Consider the following 17,360-nt stretch of genomic DNA (forward strand, 5'->3'; position numbering starts at 1 on the left):
TGTGTAGTCTACAATTTTATAAATAAAAAAAAGTATAAGAATTAAAATAAGCGAAGATATTAAAAAAAAAAAGAAAAAGTGGTGGGACCTGAAGAGGAGGGAATCCTACTCCCCTATTTGAGTGGGAACAAATATAGCAAAGGAATTAATCACTCATGTTTTGGAATGAGTTGCATAAATTGGGAATCATTTCCATTTTTTTTACATTTTCATAAAGTAGGAAAACAATAGTAATACATTAGTTCACATAATGATTGAAGTTTTGAGGGATAATTCAAACAATTTTATTATAATTTTTTTTCATGAAAACCATATATATTATTGTTGAAATGTTCAATCATATCATCGACCTTTCACTCTCTAGTGAGAAGTGTGCTTTAATTTTAACATCTATAACAACTTCATAAAGTGTTGATCAATACAAATAATTTCTTAGCTTTAATATGTCACTTGGTAATAGTCTATTTATAATTTAGCAATGAAAAGCTAATCAAAATTGGGCCTATGATACAAAAGCCATTCTTATATAAAGTAAAATTTCACCCAAAAAGTTACGCACTTCTCTGTTTTAAGATGAAAAGTGTTAGTCGTGGACTCGAGTCAAAAGCTGGTCCACTTTTTACCTTTTTTTTGACAATCTAAACCATGAGAGTTGAACTAGCAATAGTGGATTTAAAAGTTAGCAATCAAACGCCCATAAATTATTCAACTTTATTTTTTTAATTGCATTTTTACTATTATATGATCCAATAATCATAGGGGAAAATCATCAAGAAACAGAAGATCAGAAGAAGGCCCATTTTTATATATATCAGGAAAAATTTCTGGAAGAAATGAATGGCACTGTTACAAGATTGAATCGAATGTGACAATCAGTTTCAACATGAGAGAGGGAAAAAAAAAACTTGAATCTTCCTCCTGGAAAAAGAAAAGAGATGAACAATGATGGGAGATCCTGAAGGCTGCAACTGAAACTACAACTCAGTGATTTGTTTTTCAGAGCAGAAACTGGAGATGAGAGAACCAGGCACATGCCAATCCAAACAAGAAGCAGCTGTTGAAAATAATCATGCTGGGGGAACCACCTGCACCATTTAGACATTTTACCTGATTGATGGAAACTAAAGAGCAGCAAAGCCACAGCAAATTGGAGGACGGGAAACAGTAGTAAGCGACCGATAACACGGACGTGTTTATTTGTCAATCAAAGTTGAAACACAGAAAGTGAAAAACAGTCCTTTAGATTCTTGGTCCATCACCTACCAAGTTGAAGATAATTGTTCTTGATGTTCCATTCAAAATCCCAGTGCTTCCTGTCATTCTTTAGAGTCCAATAGGTCCATCCAAAAGAAGCTGCATTATAAACCTCTAGCTGGGCCCTCCCAAAGTTTTGATAATCAGCCTGAGATCCATTTGACACATTCCACTCATTCACCCATTCTCCTGTTAATCACACCCATCTCTTACAGTTCAAAATTATGCAAAGCAGAAGATTCGATATTATGAAATTAAAATTAGTTACCATATCAGGGTAGAGTGAGGAAACTGAGGTCTGAGGGCTTACCAACAAAGACTAGGGGACCGTTGGCGGCATTTAAGGCCTGTAGTTGAGTTTGCCTGCTCTTGTATATGACTTCTATGTTATCCGAGGGGCTCAAGTGATCGAAAAAAGGATCAAAGAGATTGTAGTAATGCAAATCAACCACTAAATTGTGAGATCCTATGTTAGCCTGATAAAGTTCCATAGGATCTGCATTGCCAATTCTTTGGCAAATTATTACGTAAGCTGTTGAAGAGTATTTACGGACTATATCGTATCCTTGTTTGTAATATGATACCAAGGTGTCTAATGGAACTAAAGCTGCTGATGGTTCGTTTAAGAGTTCGATTCCAAGCAAGGATGGATGTTTTCCATACCTGCAAGAAAGGAAGAAAAAGATGTTTTCTTCAGCATTGGTTGAATTGCAGTAGAGCTTTGCAATAGTCTTTCTAGAGTGGGTCTCCTTCTCAAAATAGGAATACCGTGGAATTTCACGAGCAAGAACCGAAGCTATGGGTTGCTCAATGAGTTGAGAGGCCATAACAAGGTATAAAAAATTCAAAATCTGATAGAAATACCTTGAAGCCAAGAAGTCTATTACATCCAATGTTTTAGAAATGTAAGCAGGAGAATTGGCCCATCCTGTTGTACCATCATTACTCGAGCTATGTTCCATCCCATTTTGAGAGCCAGGAGCAGCATGAAGGTCAATTATGCACATTATATTATAGGCTCTGCACCACAGGTTTCAGACTTTCAGCTCAATTTACGAGACAATGTGAATGTGAAATATAAAGTCTGAAAAGAATAATTAGAAAGCAAGACCTACTGTGCCCATGAGAATGCATTGTCCAGCGCTTCCAAAGATCCACCAATAAACGGTGCAGGAGGATCGGGATCAAAAGCAATCCACCAACCAACAGGAATCCTCACTGTGTTTATTCCATGTCTGTACAAAAACTTAAAGTCGTCTATAGTGACGAAATTGTTTCTATGTCTCTGCAGTTACAATGCAATGATAAGGAAATATCATATATTGGGATCAATCTTTTGGAAAGCTAGTATGAGGAAGCTTATAACGATCACAAATAATTACCAGAAGCTTTGATTACATATGGTCAAGTACTTGTCCGTAGATATTGTTCGTGAATCTTGTCATGTCAAAATCACTAAAGATGGCTACAAGAGATAGAATTTACCTGAAGAACACGACTTGCCTCATCCTTTCCATAGCCATTTGCAAGTTGGTAATCTCCATGGAGGTTGTTTGAAAGAATCATTTCAAAAGTGGCAGCATTATCATCCCATCCTGGCTTCCCTGGATAGTCAGCTGTCAGCTGATTGGTTATCATAGCCTAAAAGTAGAGCATATGCAATCCAGTTTAACTATTAGAAAGCCAGTTTATGCTACAAGTAACCAATAAGGCAAGACGTACAGTGCTATAATATAAAGTAAAATTATTCACAAGAATTGAAGGTGCAGTAGCCATGACTCTTCATGAATTTATGAGTGTGAAAGCTAAGTGGTTAGTTATAAAATCTTGCTAGCTGGTTCACTCATTGCCACTTTTGCAATTCTTCCAAAAATTTCTGTTATTTTTTCTGATACTTTTCGGTATTTTGATTCTTATTTCTGAAAAACAGGGAAACCAAACAGGAATGTACGCAGAAGCTAAAATAAAAAAGTCCATACTTAAACCTAAAGTAAAGTAAAGAGATGAAATAAGATACCTGTAGATAGGCTCCATTCTTAAGTTTCAAATGCACTCTATTGCCTTTTCTTTCAACAAAAAATGTTTCCGAGTTCCTCGGCGATTGTACTGTTGCAGAGCATCCTTGCCCATCACATGTTAGAAACTGCCCTTGGAAGGTCCGAAATTGAAATTCTGATGCAGAAACTCTCCATAACTGCAGGAGGGGAAGGGGGGGATAAAGGTTGCTAGTTTTGAAGGTGAAGAAATCTCTTGTATTCAACAAACATAGTTCGGTTCAGGTTTCGTTGAAATGATTATATGTAGAACAATATTTAAGCATCTTAAACATAGGACTCAATAATAAACAGGTCATTGAAAAGTAAAGATTAGAAGCAACAGGCAAGTTGGTTGAATGTGCCTCCACAAATTTCTGTTCCAACTATAACAAGCTACTATAGTTCCACTTAAGGTACTCTCAACCACAGGCTCTTGGAAATAATTCATCTAATTGAATCCCGAAATTCAACAAATATCGAAGGCTCGCTTGTTCATGGAAAATCAGCCAACATTTGTCAAATAAATGTGTCACATTATCATCTAGTTGACATCATTTAACGACTGAGACTTTTTTAGAATCACAATTGAAAGTTTGAAAGACTAATATTAAAGTTCATGTTAATATATGCAGCAGAAAGAATAATTTGGTTGAGCATCTGACCCTGAAGGTTTCCCATGAAGATGCAACATCTCTACTGACTGAAACACCTGATCCTCCCCCATTATCAGCGCTAACAAACTTCTGCAATGTTACAGACCTGAATTGAACCTCAGTTCCATCCTGTATAATACAACAAATGTATCAACTGAACTATGGATCTTGAAGACTTGGATAGCATCCAACGATGAAGAAAACAGAACAAAATATGTGACCAAAATGAAACTTACTAGCATGTCTCCATTGGGAATGCCTTCAAAAAGTGAGGGCTTAATCCAACCTTCAATGACCAACCAACCTCCTAAGTTCACTCCCCTGACTTTATCATCCCCATGGATTCCCTCCACTTTCAATCAAGATAAAATGGCGAATTGAGTATGACCAAGTACTGAGCACAAACTGAAGAAATTGAAGTCATTGGGCCTACCTGAATATGCTTTGGAGGAGATGAGGCAACAGCAGAGAAGAAAGGCAGATACCCATTTGGTGACAATAAGTTCCATTAAGCAATGCCAGCCGAAACCACATCAGAAACCCAAAAATATAGTGAGCATTTTGCAGCAGATGGGTCGTAGAGTTAAAAATACGCAGCTAAGGACGAAGGGGTTGCTCCGATCCAAAGCACCATTTTAGTAGGAGAATCTCAGTAATTCCTTCCGTATCTCCCAGATAATACCAAATTCAAATTGGCGAACTAGCATAAAGATACAAGGGTTTGCCTCTTTCATTACATTAAATTAATGCTTAGACAAGATCTTGTCAATGATCGAGACAGAAGCAAACCCATTAAAATAGAGGTGGAAGAAAAGAACAATTTATTTAGACTATAAAGAAATGGGAAAAGAGTATGGGTGAAAATATGCATATGGTGATGTTGGTGATGTATAAAGCGCAAGAGGGAAGACTTTGGTCGAGGATTTGGAAGTTTTAGTTGGTGGGGTTAAGATTTCTCTTCCAATTTCTAATTCTCCTGCTAATGGGGTGAAGAAAGGCGAAACTTTTAGGAGATTTAGGATGCGAACCCCAACAATGGGATAATTTTGGGGAAAGGGGCGTGAAGATGCTGGCCCAGATTCATCATCTTATCAAATCAAAATAATTCTCACTTTACTCTATTCCTCACATCCACATGAATTCACCTTTTTTTATTTTTGCAACTTGTTCGTTTAACTGTTACCATACCACTTTACTCTTTCTTTCTTTCTTTTTCTATTTTTTCTCTCTCTCTCTCTCTTTTTTTTTTTTGGAACAAGTTACCACTTGATTGATTCCTACGAGGGGCTGAGCGCAAGCAAAAAGAGTGGGCCTGTGTGATTGCAAAAACAAAACAAAATGATGAAGTTTACAAGGTCAATGGCAAAAATGGCTCAATTTTAAAGTCTTCTTGACTTTTGACCAACCATCTTAAAGAAGGAGGAAAATGTAACTTTCTAATTCTTGATGCTACCAACGTGGAAATTACGTTTTAGCTTTCTTCAATTTTGCATATCTCTTATTTAACCACCATCTTTTTTCAAAAGAGAAATTCTTCTTCTTAAAACACTTTTGTAACATTGATGTGTTTGGTTACATTTTAATTTATTTGAATTACAATTTGTCTGGTGTAGTGATGATTTAACTAGAGTGATTTACTAGAACCATTTTTGGAGAATCAACTTTAAAATTTTTATTGAATAAAACGATTTTAAACTAATTTAATTATAATCTAGGAGATGATTTTTGTTTGTTATCAAAAACTTTATAAAAAAAAAGCTCGTTTGACCATCCAAAACCACTTACACAAAGTCATGCCAAATACACTCCAAATAACCAAGTGAAAATAAAGTGAAATGAAATTTTCAGGGAAAAAAATTAAAATTTTAAAATGAAATAAATATAAGGTGGGATGGAAAAGAAATGAATCTCGTCTTTCGAAGGCTCTTTATGGGGCATTTACTCTACCTCGAAAGGAAAGGTAGAACTACAGGAGTCAAGAGTGAACTATTGGAAGAGTGAACTATTGGAACGGCCCTCGCAACTGGCAGGATTCGCAGGCGAATCCAGAAGCTGCTGGTGAAAACTTGATTAGTTGTAAGTTTAAATCTAACCATTTTTAGTACATTAAATCTGATCCCCGTGTTCGAAGAAAAGACTCCATTGATAACATTCAAAAGACAAAGGATAATCAAAAGACCATAAGACCGTGGCTGAATTTTGGACACTAAATTTTGATAACATATGAGCAGGCTAGTTGCAAGCCCCAGGGATATGGGAGAACGAAATGGTTGGAAAAATTAAGTCCAGATTTCACACATCAAGCAGCCAAAAATTCAACTCATCTCCAAAGTTAGAAGATTTCCCTTGATAATCTGGATTGCTAGCTTTGAATCTGATTCGACCTGAAGATGGGAGCAGCGCATGGAACTTGCTAAGCGAAGGCCTTTGAGAATTGCTCTTATTTCAGCCAGCAGCGGCGGAGGAGAAAAATAGAGGAAGCTGCCAAAATGTTTCCATATAGGTCTCGCAAAGGAGGAGCCCGAAACCAAACCAAAAGAACAACGGCAGTACGCATAATAAAAAGTTGTGTATTATTTATATATATACTGTTGTACCTTTTATATTGAAATGTAAACAAAGATGTTGCAGAGAATTGAACTCCAAACTTGCAAGCACCTCACGTCTACCTGTAGTCGACTGCAGTGTACCCAAAAATTCATTTTTACTTCTATTAAAAGCTCTTGTCTTGTCTTGATTTTGAAATGTGTTTCTTCATTTTCACATCGGAAGGACCGAGCTCTGGCTTCTGAAATGCCTTGACGGCCACTGCAATTTCCTGCTACCCGAACTCAATCTTTTCATTGAAATCGCCCCCTTTTGAACACAGCGCCCAAATGAAATGGTCTTCACCAGGTTATACAAGCTCTGATTTCCAATTCCCCGCTTTGGAAATGCCACATTCCTCGAAACAGAGTTCCCACTTGAAGACCCTTCATCTCGAACTTGAATGTTGGCCGTCGCCTGATAAATCGCCAACGCTGAAACTGAATTCATAGAAACCGATCTTCTCAGGCCTTGTCCTTCGTTCTCCACAGCCTCGTGATTTTGATTCTCAGTCAAATCGCTTAATGTCCGAGACAGCCCTTTGATGGGAATCTCGGATTCTCTTCTACTATTGCTAGTCCCTTCTCCGCTAGTTTCATCTCCTCTGTTTTCTTCCTCCATTCCCGTTCGGGTGTCTTCCATCGGCGGCGGCTGGTTCGAATTCGAAATGGGTTCAATCGTAGTCAAATTAGGGGCAGCGGAATTCGAAACTACCGGAGCGCGGCAGAGGGGGCAATTCTTGTGCGATCTCAGCCACGTGTCGATGCAGGGGAGATGGAAGGCGTGGCTGCATTTGGGCAACAACCGGAGGCTCTCGTCTTCTTGAAATTCGCCGAGGCAGATGGAGCAATCTGCTCCGTCGGTTAATTTCTCCTCCTTCCTGTACTTGAACATGGTGATTGAATCGATCACCGATTGCTGGAGACCGACCGTGTGGATGTACCAGACGTGGTGGTCGAGGACTGGTCCTTCTTCTTCATCATCATCATCGGGCAGATTCTGCCGTTGAACAGCGAACAAAGCCTGCCCGTTTGGTCTCGAGCGATGATACTGCCTCAATTTCTTGACAAGAAGACAAACCATAAAGATGGCGCCGATTAGAGCTGCGGTGGCTATCAAACTGAGGAGAAGCAGAGTTCTTGAGGGATGGTGGGCAGACGTCGGAGGCAAAGGCGGGGGTGGGCGTGGAAGTGGACGTGCCGGCGCCGGTGTCCATGGCCGAGCTAAAGCTTCAAAAGTCGAATTGGGAATCCGAACACAGAGAGTGGAGCACTTATGGTAACGAAAACAAACTGTATGGCAAACATTTTTCCAACCACCGGTTCGATTGCAGCCCAAAGTGCAGGGCATGGCGTCGATTGAGCAATTGAATTAGCGAAAGAAGGCCTGTAAAAGGAGAGGAGAATTCAGAAGAATACGGAAACAGTGGAGTGGATGATTGCGAAGGTTGAGGGAAATTTCGAGGAAGAAGAGGGAATGGAAAAAAGGAGAGGGATTAAAGGCAAATTGGATGGATGGTGTCGGGTTAGGGTTAGGGTTAGGGTTCGCTTTCATTTCCATGGGAGAGCTCTGTAAGTCAATGGACTTTATTACGCCATTTCCGCGTTCACGACTTCCAGTCAATCTTCCCTCTCAAACAATCCTTTCCTTTCCTCTACAAAAAGAAAACAATAAACGGAAAATTCAAGTTGATAGAAATAGAATACTGTATACACGTAAGCTTTCATACGTGGCTCGGATTGGCACCTCCGCCATTATTACGTGACAACTAGTTATATCATTATCTCACCACGTGGCTGGACTGGAGGGTCTTTCTATCGAGAAGTAGTAATGTGAGATTCGGTAAGGTAATAATTTAAATAATTATGTATACCTTTCAAAAATTACTATTAATTTTCTTTTTTTTTTTAAGTTTCGACCATAGGAAATTAGGAAGGCAGGGATTTACTTATACTACTGATTTGATCACTGAGCCAGCTTTTCGTACTGTACTTCGATTTAATTGGCTATGTAATTCAAAATATAAAGGGCACAGTGATATTATAAATGAATAAATAATAATTCTAGGTCTAGTATTAAATTAAATCTCACATTTGATATTTATAACTAAGAGGTTGTAACTTTAAATTTAATGTCACATTTATTGAATTTTAAAAAATTAATGACACATTAATATCGAATAAAAAAATATAAGCTATAATATAATAAATTATTATACAAAAGTTTTTTCTTATTTAAGAATTAATATACAATAGTTTTGACAAACAGTTCATTTGTCATATTTTTAAGAATGTATCACATCACATTGCAAATTTAAAGTGGTAATTTAAATATGATATTTTAAAAGTTATAAAAACCTTAACCATTAAATTATATTCAGTCTAACGTCAATATTTATTAAACTTATGGACGATTACTTACTTGTACAGATAAAAAGTTTACATTACGTTTCAAATATAGTATTTACTTTAAAAGGAAAATATTTCACACTAAGGAATGACATATTTTAGAATTTCACGTCTTCAATTTCAAACAATACCAGTGCCTAAACGACTTTTTATATAAGTGCTATTTATTTTAATCACTTTTGGGAAAATGGATTCTTTCCCATGATATTTCATGTTACGTGCAGTATTTCTTACTTATGCTGCTGGTAAAGTTGATAAATTTTGACCAAATTTTGTTGTTTCAATACTCATTCTATTTATTTTCATGTATTTACTTAGTTGTTAATTTCGACCCATGATAATGTCTCAAGTAGTGAGCTTTTATTTGTTTATTTGTTTTTGGTTTTCGTGAGAGGCTCTCTGTCCCGGACAGGCCATCGGACTTCCTCAAGTTCCCCTGTGATTTCCGCCTCTCTTTCTTCCTCTCCTGCAGTTTGCTCCGTCTCTTATGGCGGCCTCGAACTTATTGGAGGAATGGAAGAACTTCAAACTCACCTCTGAGGAGGATAAGATAGCTGTGGACATCGACTCTTCTGCTTTGGAAGGTACTGGGAAATGTCTTGAACTCAGTTTGATATGCAAGCTACTCTCCAAGAGATCAATTTCTTGTACGGTGCTGAAGAATACCTTGAAAATTGCATGGAAATTGGATTGTAAGGCTTTTTCAGTGGATATTATTGGTTTTAATATTTTTCTTTTCAACTTCAATCGTTCCTCTGATCGCAACAGAATCTTAAGGATGGGTCCTTGGACTTTTGATCGTGCGCTGATCATCATCGATAATCCAGTATCCTTGACTAAACCTTTGGATATGGATTTTAGGAATGTGTCTCTTTGGGTCCACTTTTTCGACCTCTCTTTAGCCTGTATGAATAAAACAATGGCAACACGCCTCGGTAATGCTATTGGTCTCTTTGAGGATGTGGAGAGTAATGCAAACAATTTTTGTTGGGGTTCTTGTCTCCGGGTTCGTGTCAGGTTTGATGTTATGAAACCTCTACATCGTGGAATCAAGCTCAATCTTGATGGACCAATGGGCGGTTGTTGGATACCGATACAATATGAACGTCTGCCGGACTTCCGCTATCATTGTGGGCGTTTGGATCACATTCTCAAGGATTGTTCCGATTGTTGTGTAGATTCTGTTTCAAAGAATCTGCAATATGGACCGTGGCTTCGGTTTCAGGGACACAAAAATTCAAGCAACATTCTGTCATGAAAGATCAGAGTTCTCACTCGGATGCCAAGGGCAGTACCAACCATTTGAGTTCAGACTCTACTTTACCAGCTACACAGCATGTTCCCTCTGCAACCTCTCCATTGCCAGCTGTTTGCCTTCCGGCGTCTTCCCCAATGCCGATAACGCTCCAATAGAATATTTCTTTCAGCGCCACTTCAGCTGCAGTTTCAAAGGCATTTAATGCAGATTTTATTCCTTCACAAATTACCCCGTCAGTTATGGAAAGTCCTACTGGAAAAAATATTTCCATTCATAATTGGCAGACTTCAGCCTCCGATAATTACGCACCTCAAAAAGACAGGGCTTTTACTCCCCTTGCTCCTATAGCTTTTGTAGGTACTCCAACAAAAGTACACATGTGGAGAAAGAAAGCTAGGAGGGCTGTTTCGCCTCTGCTTAATAGCAAGAGGGACGAGTGCAAGTGCATACTGTCACAAGTAATAATCTGGAATATTTCTAGGTTCGTCTCCACATATTTTAAAAATATGTTCTGCGAACTGCTTGAATGAGCAATCGAGTTTGAGATAAAAATAATTGATTGGTTGAAATGCACGTTTTATAATTTAATAAAATAGAATTTTGAAACCAACCCTCATACTACTTACTAGTTTGAAGAGAAATGAATTACGCCTATCAAAATCTCACACTAAATTTACTCTCTAATTGCAAACTGGTTCAACTCCTATTCCATACCGCTTTTAGAAGATTAGGCTAGTATTTAAAACATGTCTGTAAAATACTAGAAGAATCCTAAGTAATTAAAACTCCAACTTACGTTTAATGGGTAAGAGAGCCTATGTCTAGGATCTTGTTTAAGTTCTTATGTCTAAGTAACTTCCCATTTTATCTTGATAAACTTCGTTGACTCTAACCTTTTCAAAATTAAACTCAACTATTGTGATTTAAACAAGTGGCCAACAAGTAAAATCTACTAGATTAATTAACTCAATCAAGATAAGCAATTTGAGCGTAAACGTCGTGCTATCTGATAGATGTAATTAAAATGATGGGAACTAAGTCATTCGTAAAAGGGTTGGAAAAGCAAATTAGCTACTCATAGAAACATGAAAAATAGAAATAATAAGAAATGGAGTGAAATAAAATGTCATATTAAGTTTAAGAAGTAATTACAATAGCTAAATTAAAATCGAGAACCAAAATCTAAAGAAAATGATAACAACAAAAAGGGATTGCAATAAAAATAATTCCAGGAATGTTGAAGACAAAACAAATTATAAAAGCGTAAATTCTAGAGAGAAAACAAGCTGGAATTTAAATGTCAAATGAGCTCCCAAATTTGATGGAACTTGGTATTTATAAGCTAAACCTTGCAAGTTGGTGGAGAAAATCTTGGGTATTTGAGTGGAGGAGCTACAATGGGGCTTAACAGCATTTGGTTGCACGGATCAAGGGATGAGTTGAGATTTCTTCCAACTGCCCGGTCAACAAAAGCCCTTATTTGTAGGTGGAGAATGCGCCGAGCGCATTGCTGAAGTTTTTGGAGTGTTGGCGATGCGCCAAGATAGCCTCTGTGTCATCTGCAGCAGGTGCTGCTTTTTCCTTCCTTTTTCCCTATAAAACATATATATTTCCTCATAATTCCATCTATTTATCCAAAACCAAGTGTACAAGTCTTTCCTAAGAAATACTCCCATTTATACCGGATTCAATGCATGAAACATACGTATTTAATTTCAGAAGACACTAAACATGCACAATTTGTAAACACTTTTTCCTAAAATTCAAGACTTATCACTGGTTACATGCATGGTTGAGTCTTTCTTTCCTGTGCCCAAGAAGAGGGTATCCACTGCCCAAACGGATTATGTTCCCAAGAAGCAAAAATTATCTCACTCTCTGATTATCATGACACAGATATTCCCTCATCGACGAAGGTTGCGGAGAAACCTCGCCAGACGCCATGAAAACCATCACCTGGAATGTTCGTGGGTTGGAGGACTCACGGGCATTCTAGGTCCTTTGTGACTTTCTGCGACACGAAAACCCTCATGTTATTTTTCTTATGGAAACAAAATGTTCTGCTACCTTAACCAATAAACTGAAACTTTGTTTAAATTTTCATGGATGTTTGACTGTTGATTGTAATGGCCGTAGTGGTGGGTTGTGTCTTCTTTGGAGGGATTCCGTGGATGTTTCCATTCGCTCCTTCTCTCTCAATCATATTGATTGCTCAATTCATTGGAATAATGCTAATTGGCATTTCTCAGGTTTCTATGGACATCCCGTTACTCATAAGCGCGTCCAATTACTTGGGAGCTTCTTCGGCGTATTCATAACATGGATGATTCCCCTTGGGTAATTGGTGGTGACTTTAATGCTATCCTTTGGGATCACAAATCTATTGGACATAATCTTGCTGAGGCTTCTTTAATTTCCAACTTTCGGGATATCCTTGATCACTGCTCGCTTCATGACATGGGCTATCTTGGGTAGGATTTCACTTTGTGTAATAATATATTTGGCCATGCCCAAACCTGGAAGCGTCTGGATCAGTTTATGTGTAATAATTCTCTCTGATTTGTTTTCCAGGGCTTAGGTTAATCACCTTAACTGGTCTAAATCAGACCATAGAGCAATCGCTTTAGAGCTTCTTCCGCAGGCCGTTAGGTCGCGCAGACGTTCCTTCAGACTCTTTCGTTTTTAGGAATGTTGGACTCGGAATCCAGATTGCGGCCAAATTATCTCGGATGCTGGAAATTGGTCATCTTCGCACACAGTCCATCCTTTCTTGGATAGTCTTCGGGCTTCTTCTAATGCTTTGAGACAATGGGGTCCCTCAAATATTCGAAATCTTTTTATGCAGATCGAGGTCCAAAAAGTTGCTCTTGCAAATGCATATAATCAACTGCTTCCTCTTGACTTCTCTATTATTCATTTATTGGAAGACGATCTTGCAGGCCTTCTTGAGTTGGAGGAGATTTAATGAAAGCAAACATCTCGAGAGGAGTGGCTCAAATGGGGCGATCGTAATACCAAATTGTTCAAGAAAAAAGCCTCTCTTCAGAAGCATTATAACTCTATTGTCGGTATCCTAAATGAGAATGGTGTTTGGACTAAAGACCCTCAGGAGATCGAGCGCACCTTTGTTGGATATTTCAAGTCAATATTTTCTTCGTCCAATCCTTCTTCATAGGACATCGATGCAGTTATTCAGCATATTCCACCTCGTGTAACAACTAGTATGAATGACAATCTTTCGGCGCCTTTTGGGAGAGAGGAAGTTGAATATGCTATAAAGCAAATGTTCCTTACAAAAGCCCAAGGTCCCAATGGTTTTCCAGCTCTTTTCTACCATCAGTACTGGAACATAGTGGGACCCAAAACGGTTGAGACCTGTCTTCATATTCTGAACCAGGGTGGATCTATTGCCAATTGGAACAATACTCACATTGTCCTCATCCCAAAGGTAATGATGCCAAGGTCAGTTTCTGAGTTCCGGCCTATTAGCTTGTGCAATGTCTCGTATAAAATTATCACTAAAGTGATTGCTAATAGGCTGAAAAAGGTCATTGGTTTGGTTATTTCGGATGCACAATCTGCTTTCATTCCTGATAGAGCAATTACAAATAATATTATAATTGGACATGAATGTCTCCATTTTCTTAGGCAGTTGAGATCCAGGGATGGGGTGTAGCGGCCCTCAAGCTTGATCTGAGTAAAGCTTTTGACTGTGTTGAATGGGCCTATTTGGAGGGCCTGATGTTGAAGATTGGGTTTTCGCCGGATTTTGTTCTTTTGATTATGCATTGTCTTTCTACTGTTAGGTTTTCAGTCCTTATCAATGGAGAGCCAAAAGGCTCCTTCTCCTCTTCCAAAGGTATCCGTCAAGGGGATCCGCTTTCGCCTTATTTATTTATTCTTTGCGCTGAAGGCCTATCTCAGATGATCCACCATACTACAAGTATTAATCGCCTCTCAGGTATCTCCTTCGGCCCTTACTGTCCTATCATATCTCATCTCCTATTTGCCGATGATAGTCTCATTTTCCCAAAGGCGTTTGAATCTGAAAGTTCATACCTGAAAGGCTTATTGGTTGCTTATGGGCGCGCTTCAAGCCAATGTATCAATTTTTCGAAATCAGCACTTCTCTTCTCTCCAAAATGTCCACATTGAAAGGCAAAAGTTTCTCCAGACAATTTTGGGAGTCCAATTAGTTCCCAATCTAGGAACCTATCTGACAGTCCATCTTTGTTTACCCGTCGGAAATGGGCTGATTGGTGTTTTCTCAAAGATAGGATTTGGAAGTCTGTTCAGGGCTGGAAGCAGAATTTCTTTTCTGTTGATGGAAAAGAAGTCATAATCAAAAGCATTGGTCAAGCCATTCCCTCTTATACTATGAGTGTTTTTTGGATTCCAAAAGATTTTTATAAGGAGGTGTCTCGAATGTTTGCCCGTTTTTGGTGGGGCTCATCGGATGATAATAAGAAGATTTATTGGATGAGTTGGCAAAATATGTGTTTACCCAAAGAGATTGGGGGCATAAATTTTCGCGATATTGAGGGTTTCAACCAAGCTCTTTTAGCCAAGCAGGTGTGGCGGGTTCTCAAAAATCACAATCTTCTCATTGCTAAGGTTCTAAAGGCTAGATATTTACCTACTTGTCATGTGTTGGACACCACGGGTCTTTCTTCCTCTTCCTATTTCTGGAAAAGCTTTGTTTGGGGGAAAGACCTTCTGATCCAGGGATTATGGCTTCGAGTGGAGGATGGAAACTCTATTATGGCTTTCTCTGATCCTTGGCTTCCAAGACCATCGACTTTCAGACCAATCACTCCCGTTTTCACCCCTGAACATGAATTCCAAAGTGGCGAACTTTATTTCGCCTATGAGAGAATGGGACCTTCATTGTCTCTCAGATTTTTTCTCTCAAGAGGATAGGGATTTAATTCGGTCCATTCCTCTTAGCCTTTCAAATAATTATGACACATGGATCTGACACTATGACAAAAGAGGTGTAACACAAGAGGGAGTTTTTGGAAGAATTTATGGAAGCTTAAAATGGCCACTAAAATTAAACTATTTCTTTGAAAAGCCTCTCATGAACATCTGCCAACATTGTTCAATTTACAGAAGAAGGGGGTTGTGGATTCACCTTTATGTTCTTGCTGCCCCACCTTGCCGGAGACATCAATTCACGTGCTATTCCATTGTAAATGTGCAAGGAAAATATGGAAGAGGCTGCTCCCGAAGATGCCACTCCCCTCTAGCCCTTTCCTGTCATTTCAGGATTCTTTGAGTGAAATTTCTAACAGCCTTAATCCGAATGACACAGAGTTAGCGGCTTGTACCTGTTGGGCCCTCTGGTCTGATCGGAACTCTTTGCTGCAAAACAAGCAAGCCCCTACGATTGAAGCTAAATGTGAGTGGATCTCTAGGTATGTGACTTCTTTCAGGAATGCTCAGCCTCTTCATCGCAAATTCCTCCCTTGTCACAAAGCTGGAACCCTCCGCCTCAGGAATTCATTAAGGTATCTGTGGATGCCGCATGCAATGGTCAATTTCAATCAACGGGGCTGGGTATTCTCCTTCGTGACAGTTGCAGGCGGATTATAGCAGCTTCTTCGACTTTCATTCCAATTCCCCTTTCTCTCCTTCTCGCTGAAATTAAGGCAATTTAAGAAGGCTTGCGCCTGGCTCATGCCTTGCATTTCTGTAATATTCAGGTAGAGTCTGATTGCTCAACTGCTATCAAGCTTATTCGAGGAGAGTTTTCTTCAATTGGAGATGAGCTTAACTGGATGTTGGATGTGCAAAGTCTGGGCAATCAGTTTAATCATTCTTCTTTTCATCACGTGCCGCGACACTGTAACAAGCCGACCCATTTATTGGCAAAATTCTGTTTCCCTTTTTCAGCCACTTTTTCTTGATTCTCATATTTTCCACAGTGGCTTCCAAATGCTGCTCAGGGTGATATTCCCTCAATTGTAGCCCACGAGGCTTTTGATCAATGAATTACTTTTTCTTCAAAAAAAAAAACCACAAAATTATATCAAAAAATGATATTTCTTTCAGTTCGTTGATCTAGATCAGTATAAATTGATTGGTCAATTTTGGTTCTTCTTTAATGAATTTCTGTTTGATTTTATAAAATAATGTTTTTAAAAAGTTGATGTGTGTCAAATTGATGTTAATTATAACTAATTAAAAATTGACTAAAAAACATATGTGTCCCCACATTTGAAAATTATACATGCTTTTCTATCCTAGACCCATCAATCCATATCATTCCTTGTAACAACTTGTGGCCTCTTTGGTTTAATGTACTCTATAATTTTTCTTTTTAAAATTTTGAAAATCTCTCGCCACACGAATTTAATATATGCTAAATTGTTTGTAATAGGAATTTAAGTAGTTTTTAATTCAAAACAGTTGAAAAAAAAACAGGCCGTTCAAAGTGTGAACAGTATTTTAATTGTTTATTTTTTGTATTGTAAATACACAAAACTTCACTAGAATACATGCTCATTTGAAAAGCATTTTAAACCTATGAGCCCAATAAACGGAAAAGAAAAATGAAAATAAATGAGGGTTAAAAAACTCATTTCAGTGCATTAGATAAGGTAATTATAACCCCCATGTCGTAGTAAATAATGTCTACTTCTTTTCAGTGAAATTCTAATGTTAGAGACATCTCAAATCTACTTTTATTTTTTTTCATGACAACTTTTTCTTAAATCAACAAAATGGAGGGGCAAACTTCATAAAAGTTATACCAAAAAAAAAAATTACATACAGAGGTAAAGAATTGTGCCATGCATCAACTTATTTTACTTTTATTTATTTTTAATATCAGCTCTGCTGAAATTTTAAATACATATGAAATGTGAAATCTACTACTTACTATTAACCTTAAATACATGTGACATGCTTGTTAATTATTCACCTTTTCTTTAACATTAATACTATAAATTTATTTATTTATTATTATTATTATTATTTTGGGAGTGGGACAGAGACTTGACAGAGGCTCAAAGAGTCGGGGTTGGTTATCTTATATATATAAATATAATTTTGCTTTATCCATTGAGATTGAGGTGACATCATAATCAGAGTTGATGGGCCAGAAGCCCAGAGCCTTTGGACCATATTCTGATATTTGACATTTCCATCTCGGCCCGTGGCA

At 38.0% G+C, this 17,360-nt stretch overlaps 2 protein-coding genes and 1 long non-coding RNA gene across 6 annotated transcripts; all 3 read right to left on the reverse strand.

Moving 5' to 3' along the window:
• Window positions 1–784: 784 nt before the first annotated feature.
• Window positions 785–5,497, reverse strand: LOC111005448 (putative glucan 1,3-beta-glucosidase A). The gene is made up of 10 exons (XM_022276942.2): window positions 4,377–5,497; window positions 4,180–4,295; window positions 3,953–4,072; window positions 3,272–3,448; window positions 2,740–2,895; window positions 2,370–2,539; window positions 2,119–2,274; window positions 1,565–1,917; window positions 1,264–1,443; window positions 785–1,085 (listed from the first exon to the last, which is right to left on the reverse strand). Exons 1-10 carry the CDS (start codon window positions 4,450–4,452, stop codon window positions 997–999), a joined length of 1,593 nt encoding a protein of 530 aa, XP_022132634.1. The 5' UTR covers window positions 4,453–5,497; the 3' UTR covers window positions 785–996.
• A 613-nt stretch (window positions 5,498–6,110) lies between these two features.
• On the reverse strand, window positions 6,111–8,187 carry LOC111005449 (uncharacterized). The gene has a single exon (XM_022276943.2). The coding sequence runs from the start codon at window positions 7,877–7,879 to the stop codon at window positions 6,704–6,706; it is 1,176 nt and encodes a 391-aa protein (XP_022132635.1). The 5' UTR covers window positions 7,880–8,187; the 3' UTR covers window positions 6,111–6,703.
• An 834-nt stretch (window positions 8,188–9,021) lies between these two features.
• On the reverse strand, window positions 9,022–16,178 carry LOC111005931 (uncharacterized). Of its 4 annotated transcripts, none has more exons than XR_015791828.1 (4): window positions 15,526–16,178; window positions 15,330–15,451; window positions 10,237–12,206; window positions 9,022–10,132 (listed from the first exon to the last, which is right to left on the reverse strand). It is a non-coding gene; the product is annotated as an uncharacterized LOC111005931 (long non-coding RNA). The 4 variants fall into 4 exon arrangements; XR_015791817.1 differs by having other exon boundaries at window positions 10,213–12,206; XR_002600795.2 differs by having other exon boundaries at window positions 9,023–10,375; window positions 10,505–12,206; window positions 15,526–16,176.
• Window positions 16,179–17,360: the final 1,182 nt, after the last annotated feature.

Source organism: Momordica charantia, assembly GCF_013281855.1.
Source record: "Momordica charantia cultivar OHB3-1 chromosome 1 unlocalized genomic scaffold, Mcharantia_2.0 BLBB01000001.1, whole genome shotgun sequence".
Lineage (NCBI taxonomy): Eukaryota > Viridiplantae > Streptophyta > Magnoliopsida > Cucurbitales > Cucurbitaceae > Momordica > Momordica charantia.